Source organism: Carya illinoinensis, chromosome 10 (assembly GCF_018687715.1).
Source record: "Carya illinoinensis cultivar Pawnee chromosome 10, C.illinoinensisPawnee_v1, whole genome shotgun sequence".
Lineage (NCBI taxonomy): Eukaryota > Viridiplantae > Streptophyta > Magnoliopsida > Fagales > Juglandaceae > Carya > Carya illinoinensis.
In genome coordinates this window covers 35168453-35178763 of record NC_056761.1, presented here as the reverse complement: position 1 = coordinate 35178763, position 10311 = coordinate 35168453, and the positions used below count along the sequence as shown (strand labels likewise).

The 10311-nt window shown below is 38.2% G+C and overlaps 2 protein-coding genes across 5 annotated transcripts; one reads left to right on the top strand and one right to left on the bottom strand.

Annotated features, from left to right (window-relative positions):
* The first annotated feature begins 2594 nt into the window (after window positions 1-2594).
* Window positions 2595-6661, top strand: LOC122279169 (kinesin-like protein KIN-10B). The gene is made up of 13 exons (XM_043089561.1): window positions 2595-2948; window positions 3096-3264; window positions 3610-4003; window positions 4113-4318; window positions 4424-4734; window positions 4814-4877; window positions 5265-5352; window positions 5443-5741; window positions 5848-5894; window positions 6006-6027; window positions 6118-6180; window positions 6271-6309; window positions 6424-6661. The coding sequence occupies exons 1-13, from the start codon at window positions 2779-2781 to the stop codon at window positions 6532-6534; spliced, it is 1983 nt and encodes a 660-aa protein (XP_042945495.1). The 5' UTR covers window positions 2595-2778; the 3' UTR covers window positions 6535-6661.
* A 191-nt stretch (window positions 6662-6852) lies between these two features.
* LOC122279170 (metallothionein-like protein 2) lies at window positions 6853-9881 on the bottom strand. 4 transcript variants are annotated; one of them, XM_043089562.1, is made up of 4 exons: window positions 9716-9878; window positions 9223-9300; window positions 7342-7422; window positions 6853-7250 (listed from the first exon to the last, which is right to left on the bottom strand). In XM_043089562.1, exons 1-4 carry the CDS (start codon window positions 9778-9780, stop codon window positions 7157-7159), a joined length of 318 nt encoding a protein of 105 aa, XP_042945496.1. In that variant the 5' UTR covers window positions 9781-9878; the 3' UTR covers window positions 6853-7156. The 4 variants fall into 4 exon arrangements, with proteins under 4 accessions (XP_042945496.1, XP_042945498.1, XP_042945497.1 ...); XM_043089564.1 differs by lacking the exon at window positions 9223-9300 and having other exon boundaries at window positions 9716-9881; XM_043089563.1 differs by lacking the exons at window positions 9223-9300; window positions 9716-9878 and adding an exon at window positions 7856-8015.
* Window positions 9882-10311: the final 430 nt, after the last annotated feature.

The window sequence follows — 10311 nt, the reverse complement described above, 5'->3', positions numbered from 1 at the left end:
TAGTAAATAAGTTAATAAATATTACTATATATTAATAGACTAATAGTATTAGTATTAGTGTATTACTAATATATAATATATATATATATAATAGTATACTATTAGTTAATATATATTAAATTAATATCTTCTAAGTTATTATCTATTAGTATTAGTGTAACTAGTGTTATAGACATATTATTAGTTACTAGTTATTACATCTAGACTATCTAGTTATTAGACTATAGTAAATAAATTAATAAATATTAATATTAGTTATATGTATATTAAATTAGTATCTTTAAGTTATTATCTATTAGTACTAGTCTAACTAGTGTTATTAGATATTATTAGTTACTAGTTATTACATCTAGACTATGATGACTATCTAGTTATTAGACTATAGTATATAAATTACTAAATATTACTAATTTACTATATATTAATAGACTAATAGTATTAGTATTAGTATTAGTGTATTACTAATATATAATATATATAATAGTATATATTTTTACTAACTTAAATATATTTTTACTTACGTAAATATATTTTTACTAACTTGTTAAATATAGTTTTACTAACTTATTAATTTATTTTTACTAACTTATTAATATGTTTTTATTATTAATGGTTTTCACTCCCCCCCCCCCCCCACCAACAACAAGCGGCGTCGTTTGGGGTTAAAATAACCCCAAACGGCGCCGATTCTGTGCAACCCTAATGGGTTTTCACTTCCCCCCCACCCCCACAAACGGCGCCGTTTGGGGTTAAAATAACCCCAAACGGTGCCGTTTCTGTGCAACCCATTAGGGTTTTCACCCTCCCCCCTCGATTCCTATTTCCCTTCCCCTCGCCTTCACCGAAGCCTTCTTCCCTTCTTCCCTCCCCTCCCCCTGCGCCGAATCGATTCTCTCTCTCACTCTTCAGAAATCGATTCTCCCCTCCCCTTCCCTTCTTCCCTTCTTCCCTCCCCCATACCCAGTTCCCAACTTCCCAAATCGGCAAACCAAGTCATCGCACGGTGCCAAGTCCGACGCCAGTGCCATCGCAGACCTGGGTCATCAGTCATCGCACGGTGCCATCGCAGCCAGCCAAGTCCGACGCCATCAACGCCGTCGCCCAACTCCGACTCCGTTCCGACTCCGCTCCGACAAGTCGGTGGCGGAGTCTAACACCTTCGGAGGCGGAGTCGGAGGCCGAATCTATAATCGGAGTCGGAGTCGGATGACTCCAATATCGACTCCGATTCGTCGGTGCTCAGCCCTAATCACAATCTCAATACCTATCCAACTGTGTTCTTTCTTAATAGCTACATCCCAGTTAGTCTTGACCCATGGACTTACAGGTAGTGACCAAACATGTTGTTCATATGTCCTTAAACTGCTGTGTTGCACCCTCTCTATTTTGGCAGTTTGAAACTCTTGTAATTGATCAATTGCTTGTCCAACAAGTACGGTAGGATGAAGAAAGAAGTTTTCATATATAACTGCATTTCTCCTAAGCCAAATTCTCTCATATGCTCCATAAGAGACAGAAAGTCCATCTCTCAGCCACCCAACTTCTGAATTTCTCGACAGCCAACACTCCAAAGATCACCAACAGCAACACAATTCCATAAAGCACGAACCACATCTTCCAAACCACAAATGGGATAGAGATCAAAGTCAAGCACTTTATTTATTAATAAATTTGCTCTTGTTGGTAAATCATTGTGACACGTTTTCCAAATAAAAACCTTAACCACCATTAGAGTAGGTAGCTTCCATAGTTTCTTCCAAAAAATATCTCGATTATGTCTATTAGAAGTTTCACCAAAATTTCTATCAAGTAGCATTTTTGACATTTTTGGTAAATGATAAGCACTCTTCACAAAGAAAGTGCCAAAATAAGTATACAACCAAATATGCGTATCTTCACTATTCAACATACTAAGGCTTCATTTGGTTACTCAAATAAAATAGTTTGAAATGTTTGTAAAACCAAACTAGGCCTGAGAGGAATTTGTAGTATGACATCAGCATTAACATAAAAAAAATTGGCCTTCACAATATCTGCATTCTATCTCTAATTAACAAAAGCAATCAAGTCTTGTACCTTTGCTGAGATGGGAAATGCAGTAGGTGGGGAGTCTCAATTGTACAAGTCAAAGGTTGAAGAATTAATCTATCCTTCCATATAGAAACTATAGCACCATTACCTATTCTCCGTATCAGACCTCCTTGTACTAACACTTTAGCACCTTGAATTGATCTCTAAGCATATGAAGGTTTGTACGCCACAGTCTGGAATTCAGAAACTCTCCATGTCTGTACTACTTTGTCCACATAACTTTTGCTTCAGTAAATTAGGATTATAATCTGAGTAGTGCTACGGAGCACACCACATTTTAACACACTGGCCAGCATGTACAGTAATATTAAACTAAGTCTTGAAATTTTTGTCTTTTCAAAATTTTATGGGGCCTTTTTTGTCTTTTCACATGACAGCGTGGATGGTGAAATCCCTAAAATCCAAGCCACGAGAGGTACACAGCGTGTATAAAACTGCACGCTCAGAAACATACCATTGAGTCGCTCAAATTCAAAACGCAAACGTTAAAAATAAAACGGTTCGGTCCTCCCAACTCCCAAGCACCAACGGTCAAATATCTTGCCCCTATCTTTCAAATAAAAATTAGAGCAGTCCCAAAACGGTTGAATATCACCTCTCTCTCTCTCTCTCTCTCTCTCTCTCTCTCTCTCCCCATTATCAGAGACCTCACCGTATAATCTTCTACCCTAGTCTCCGACAAAGACCATGAACCTCAACGCGATCTCCAAGGTCAGAGTTATTGTGAGGGTGCGCCCCTTTCTCCCTCACGAAATCGACGACAAGAACGGTGACCGGACACCATGTGTTTCAGTTCTTGATCAAGATTCCGATTCCGGTGAAGAAGTTTCCGTTTATCTGAAAGATAAAGAAACCAGGTGAATACCTCTTTGCTTCTCATTTACAATCTGTGAAGAAATTTTTTGTGCGTTTTGGTGTTTGAACTTGACTAAGAAAATCTTTTATCTTTTTTGGCCTTCGATTTTAACTCTGGGCTAACGGGGTTTTTTCATTTATGGGTGTAGCCGAAACGAGTGCTACCGGTTGGACTCTTTCTTTGGCCAAGAGGACAACAATCTGGGTCGGATCTTCTACAAAGAAGTGAGCCCATTGATTCCGGGGATTTTCCATGGCTGCAACGCTACGGTGTTTGCCTATGGGGCTACCGGGAGTGGGAAGACCTACACGATGCAGGTTTGACAAAGCAAAAAAAGTTAGCTTCTCGCTATCTTGTGTTTGGGTACTAGAAAAACCCAGGGAAAGAAATAGAAAGAAAATAAACTTGGAATGTAGAAGCAATTCTTCAAGTTAGTTTTCTTTCAGATAACATTCCTTGCATTATGGTGACCATGTTTTTCTTGATTAACCAGGGTCTTCTGGTTTCCGTTTAGATCGCGGAAGAACCTATGGAAAGAAACTAAAGAAAACGAACCTAGAAATTTGGAATTAAAGCCACGAGTTGTATTTTAGAAAAAAATTTCCTTTCAGTAGGGGGATTCTGCTTTTTATGAATTACTCAAAACAGGGGTTATGTTGCAGGGCACTGATGAGCAGCCAGGACTAATGCCGCTTGCCATGTCTACAATTCTCTCATTGTGCCAAAGCACAGGAAACACGGCAGAGATTTCATATTACGAGGTCTATATGGACCGATGTTATGATCTTTTAGAGCTCAAAGCAAAGGAAATAGCGATTTTGGATGATAAAGATGGGCACATTCATCTACGGGGACTATCTCGGGTCCCTGTAAAGTCGATGTCTGAGTTCCTCGAGGCGCTTTGTTGTGGGATTGAGAGGCGGAAAGTCGCGCACACAGGTCTCAACGATGTCTCTAGTAGGAGCCATGGGGTGCTTGTAATTTCTGTTTCCACTCCTTCCGGCGATGGATCTGGTGCTACTGTTATCGGAAAGCTGAACCTCATAGACCTAGCAGGTTGTTTCTACACATTTTACTTTCATATCCAATTGTGTATGTGTTTGGTTGTGAATGTGAATGTGCATCTGATCTTTCCCATTTTGATTTGTATGCATTATTTAACCAGGTAATGAAGACAATAGAAGGGCATGCAACGAAGGGATTCGCCTCCAAGAGAGTGGGAAGATCAACCAGTCCTTGTTCGCATTATCGAATGTGATTTTTGCACTGAACAATAACAAACCCCGAGTGCCCTACAGAGAAAGCAAGTTGACCCGTATATTACAGGACTCTCTTGGAGGAACAAGCTCTGCTTTAATGGTTGCTTGCCTTGTATGTTCTTGGACGTTGGCTTTTGTTTTTCTTTCTTTTAATCCTTTACCTGCCAGTTTTTATTTGTACGGGGATTTCAAGGAAGCCTCTTTTCTTTGATAACAGAATCCGGGAGAGTACCAGGAATCTGTCCATACTGTCAGTTTGGCTGCTCGGTCGCGGCACATCTCTAATTTTGTTTCCTCAGCTCATAAGCTAGAGACCCCAAGGGACAAAGTCGACATGGAGGCCAAACTGCGTGCTTGGCTTGAATCTAAAGGCAAGACAAAAAGTGCACAACGAATTGGAGCATTCAATTCTCCTTTTATGGGAAAAAATCCCAGTTCTATAAGCTCTGTTAAGAAACCCAGTATCCATCACAGCTCTGTGAAAGCAAAGACTACTACGAACCAAGGTGCTTGTAAGGCAAAACAAAGGTATGGATAATTAATTGAACCTTTCACAGTACACGCAGAAATAATACCCCCATTGCCTAATTGCTCAATATATGTGCAGGTTTATTCCGGTGCCTTTCACAAATTTATTCAATGATGAAGGTCAAATTGATGCTTGCTTGGAGGTAAGAATTTGAACTTGTAAAAAAAAAAGGTGTTATACGGCATCATCACCACTAGAAACAGAACCACAACATACCATGTTGTCATTGGACCGAAAAGCTCAAAATCCAAAAAGAAAATATAGTGGCACTCAAGGTCATCAAGACTGATTTTTGTGATTGACTTGTGTAGAAATTGAAGATTCCAAATAATGTCTCCATAGTATGAAATATTATTGTTTATAATTTAGAAGATTGCCTCGAATGAAAACAGGTTTATAGCTGCAGCTGATGATAAGATTCTGCTGTAATTCATCTTGTTTAAGATTTCCTGAATGATAAATTTCTAGAACAGAAAAAGACTTGGAAATTTTCCAGCGTTCATGCATATTAATCCTTGTTCCATTGCAGAGTGGAGTGATTGCTGCTATTCCAAACACAGAAGTGACCGAGGCTGCTGCTGATGGAATTGTGCCCAATTCAAAAATGTTTTTGCCTGGTATGTCACAAATCGTACTATTTGGAACATTTTACCCAACTCAAATATAAAGGAGGCATTTTAATGCTTGAAATTTTTGCTTTTGAATAGATGAACCTTTGGACAAAGAGGATAATATTGCAACCATGCATTCTTCTGCCAATTGTGTTGGTTCATCCCCAGCTAAAGCGAAGAGATATGTATTTAAGAGTTCCAGAGAAGTTCTTTCCCCTATAGACACCAACGTAAATCTAAAACATCTTGAGGGGTTCTCATCCCCGGATCAATCATACCCAGTTTTATTGGAGCCAATTACTCCCAAAAGAGCTTTCATTGGGACATCTGCTAACAAGTTGCAAACAACTTCCACTCCACTTGATAAATTCAGTACATGGAGCTGCAATTTGAAGGTAGTCTTGGAACCAAAAAAAAGAAGAAGAAAAAACTAAGAACATAGTGCGCTTCTATTTTGGATCTTCCAACTTCGATTCTTATTTCTGTAAATTTTGTGCGCAGAGCTCTCTTATTCAAGAGTATATTGCTTTCTTAAATACGGCCAGCAAGTAAGTTTTTTTTTTTTTTTAATCCATCGCTATTTTCCATTTCTCAACTAGGTGAATATATATTCCTTTAGGCAATTGGGCTGATCTGTGAATTGCCCTTTATTATTGCAGAGAGGAGCTACTAGGATTAAAGGTATATTTTAGCCGATTAATAGCAACAATGCAGCGTAGTAATCTGATATATTTTGTTTTTTTAACCCTCTTCCTCTTCAATATCATCCAGGGGATTGGAGAGAAAATGGCAGAATACATATCTGAACTCAGAGAAACGAGCCCATTAAAATCGGTAAAGACAATCTACTAAGCTTTTGGGAAAGAAATGCAACTCCCTTGATTATGTCTAGTAATACTGTAGTGTATATCTGTCCTTTTGCAGTTGAGTGATTTGGAGAAGATAGGCCTTTCATCCAAGCAGGTACATCATCTTGATGTAAATTTTGAGAATTGAGTGACAAAACTTTGGTTGCAAAAAAGGGTAAATTACATACTAACTTTACATATAAATACTTAAAATAAAAACTCTTTGTAGGTTCACAACTTGTTCAGCAGAGCTACAAGTGGAATATTTGATAGAGCAGATGATTCAACACCCAGTTGTTCAGAACAATTGCAAGTTGGTTCTCCTCGTTTCGATATGTAAATGTCATTTCGAATGTGTTGTTTATGCAGTAGTTGCTCAGTTTTCTTACACCTCATGCGAACAAACTATATTCATTTATCGAAAATTATATTTCATTTAATCAAATAGCCAACATTACTTTGTAAAAGTGTCACACCCGCAAGATTCGACAATCAAGCATAATGACATGATAATTGCGTCACAGAAGCCGCACAACATACGGGGGAGGCTTCACTTTGCAGTATCTATCTCATCATTCATCTATAGTTCTCATATTTTATCCGATACTTGCTTTCTTTTACTTGTACAATCGATAAATCTAACAGAGTAAAACAGAAATTGCTAGCTTTCCAAACTGATAAAAGGTTTCATTCGCTTATCAAAAGCTCTCAACTCCTTCCCACATATATACCAAAGCAGAGACACACTCTCTCCATCATACTACACTTACTGCTATTATACAAAGATAAGAAAGCAAACACCCATGCAAACCTTTTAGACTAGAAAGATTTGCAGAAAGACAGCCATGGCTACTTTATTTTAATAAAAGACTCGACACGCATATTTATTTATTTTATTTGCATGCTATTTAATATAGTTTTCAAAGACAAGACCATCTCTGCTTTAAAGGCTAAGATCTATCTCATTTACAATTGCAAGGGTCACAGGTGCAGTTGGATCCGCACTTGCAGCCTCCATTCTCAGCTCCCACGCCCATCTCAGAACCCTCATAGTGTCTGCATATATAGTTCATAATGATCATACACTAACATTAGTTTTTTGTCCGAAATAACAATGATTTGGAGATTTCAAATAATATATACATACGTCTTCTGGGGAGCAACACCAACAATAAGTGTCTCGGTTGTCGTGCTTTCCAGGTAGCTCAAGTCAGGGTACATCTTGCATCTGCAGCAGCAGCAAAATTAAAAATCCACAAACCCATAAATTCGTAGATGTTCATGAAAGAAATATGTTAAAAAACTAGATTTGTTCTCAACAAAACAGCCATGAATTGGGCAAGAATTTTGGCATAATGAAGGTGAGAAACATATAATCATTTCTCGGTTCCAAGTGCATATTGCATGCAAACGCCCATAAGACCATTCGTCTCCAAAAATATTATTTTTTCCTTTATGATTAAAAATGAGGAAGATCAACGTTCAACGAGCTCTGATCCAAAAGGAACTGAGAGACTCATGAGGAACATGGACAACTTTCAACCTAGATCTTATCGAACAAGAAGAACCCATCATGAACATGCAAAGTGATCGATTTTCAAACACAACAAAATAGGCATTAACTTTTGAGACAAAAGTAACTAGGAGTTGCAGGAGGTTACCCTCCACAGTCAGAGCCGCACTTGCAGCCAGAGCCACAACCACAGTTTCCTCCGCTGCACGACATTTTCCTCTGTTTTTTTCAGAAAATGGAAAAGCTAAACTGAAGATTGATAAAAGGTAAGTGGGTAGGCAGAACGAGTTTCCGGCGCAGATCCATGACCTCAATTTATATCGTGGTCGTGTGGGATATCCACCGTCCACATGTTGAGATCGAAGTTATCCATACGTACAGCTCCAAACGATTCTTTCACTCGCTATGCTCCACGTAACCGTCGTTTTCATCTCTCGTCTTTCATGTCGTGTACACCCGGACACGACGCAGTAGATTTTTCTAGGGTGTTCTACAAGCGTACGTTTTCTCTAGTCGTGTCCACCGTCCACTGCCTGTGGGATCACTGATCTCACTTCAGAGGGAACATCATCCAATTTTCTATTTCTAGTCCATTTTTTTTTATAAATATCGTTACTTTTTACTTATTTTTTTATTATTTTATACTATTATTTAATATTTTATTATTATTATTTATAAAATATCTAAGATGACTGTACCCTCTAAATACAACTAGTACATATCTAAGATGACCTCTCGAAATTTTAAAGAATTTTATTACGTATAATTATTTTTATATATTTTAAAATGTGATTGATTAACGTAATTATTTTATATAAATACTCAGCATTACTTTGTAAAAAGTGTCACACCCGCAAGATTCGACAATCAAGCATAATGGCATGATAATTGCGTCACAGAAGCCGCACAACATACGGCGGAGGCTTCACACTGCAGTATCTATCTCATCATCGATGGTTCTCATCTTTTATTCTATGCTTACTTTCTTTTACTTGTACAATCGATAAATTAACACAGTAAAACAGAAATTGCTAGCTTTCCAAACTGATAAAAGGTTTCATTCGCTTATCAAAAGCTCTCAACTCCTTCCCCCATATATACCAAAGCAGAGACAGACCCTCTCCATCATACCACACTTACTGCTATCATACAAAGATAAGAAAGCAAACACCCATGCAAACCTTTTAGACTAGAAAGATTTGCAGAAAGACAGACATGGCTACTTTATATTAATAAAAGACTCGACACGCATATTTATTTATTTTATATGCTCGCTATTTATTAGCTTTCAAAGACAAGGCCATCTCTGCTTTAAAGGCTAAGATCTATCTCATTTACAATTGCAAGGGTCGCAGGTGCAGTTGGATCCGCACTTGCAGCCTCCATTCTTAGCTCCCACGCCCATCTCAGAACCCTCAGAGTGTCTGCATATATAGTTCATAATGATCACACACTAACATTAGTTTTTTGTCCGAAATGACAATGATTTGGAGATTTCAAATAATATATACATACGTCTTCTGGGGAGCAACACCAACAACCTTCTCGGTGGTCGTGCTCTCCGTGTAGCTGATGTCAGGGTTCTCCTTGCATCTGCAGCAGCAAAATTAAAAATCCACAAACCCATAAATTCGTAGATGGTCAGGAAAGAAATATGTTAAAAAACTAGATTTGTTCTCAAAACAGCCATGACAATTAAGAATTTTGGCATAATGAAGATGAGAAACATATGATCATTTCTTAGTTCCTTGTGCATATTGCATGCAAACGCCCATCATCACCAAAAATATTTTTTCCTTTATGATTAAAAAAGAGGAAGATCAACGTTGAACAAGCTCTCTGATCCAAAAGGAACTGAGAGACTCATGAGGAACACGTACAACTTCCAACCTAGATCTTATCGAGCAAGAAGAACCCATCATGAACATGCAAAGTGATCGATTTTCAAACACAACAAAATAGGCATCAACTTTTGAGACAAAAATCACTAGGAGTTACAGAAGGTTACCCTCCACAGTCAGAGCCGCACTTGCAGCCAGTGCCGCAGCCACAGTTTCCTCCGCAGCACGACATTTTCTTCTGTTTTTTTCAGAAAAGGGAAAGCAAAACTGAAGATGGATAAAACCAAGGGTAAGTGGGTAGGCAGAACAAGTTTCTGGAGCAGACCCATGACCTCAATTTATCGTGGTCGTGTGGGATATCCACCGTCCACATGTTGAGATCGAAGTTCGTGGTTATCCATGTGAATAGCTCCAAACGTTTCTTTCACTCGCTATGCTCCACATATCCGTCGTTTTCGTCTCTCGTCTTTCATGTCATATACACCCGGACACGACGCAGTAGATCTCTCTAGGGTATTCTACAAGCGTACGTCTTCTCTAGTCGTGTCCACTGTCCACTGCCTGTGGATCACTGATCTCACTTCAGAGGGAAATCCAATTTTCTATTTCTAGTCTATTTTTTTTCTTTTTATAAATATCGTTACTTTTCACTTATTTTTTTATTATTTTATATTTTATTATTATTATTTATAAAATATCTAAGATGACTTTACCCTCCAAATACAACTGGTACATATCTAAGATGACCTCGTGAATTTTTAAA

Coding starts and splice junctions, on each gene's coding strand:
- LOC122279170 (XM_043089562.1), bottom strand. CDS start 9,780: ATGTCGTGCTGCGGAGGAAACTGTGGCTGCGGCACTGGCTGCAAGTGC. Junction 7,423..9,222: donor GGTGTTGCTCCCCAGAAGAC/GTATGTATATAT, acceptor CTGCTGCTGCAG/ATGCAAGATGTACCCTGACT. Junction 7,251..7,341: donor GGTGTTGCTCCCCAGAAGAC/GTATGTATATAT, acceptor CTATATATGCAG/ACACTATGAGGGTTCTGAGA.
- LOC122279169 (XM_043089561.1), top strand. CDS start 2,779: ATGAACCTCAACGCGATCTCCAAGGTCAGAGTTATTGTGAGGGTGCGC. Junction 4,319..4,423: donor CTTTAATGGTTGCTTGCCTT/GTATGTTCTTGG, acceptor CTTTGATAACAG/AATCCGGGAGAGTACCAGGA. Junction 6,028..6,117: donor AGGAGCTACTAGGATTAAAG/GTATATTTTAGC, acceptor AATATCATCCAG/GGGATTGGAGAGAAAATGGC.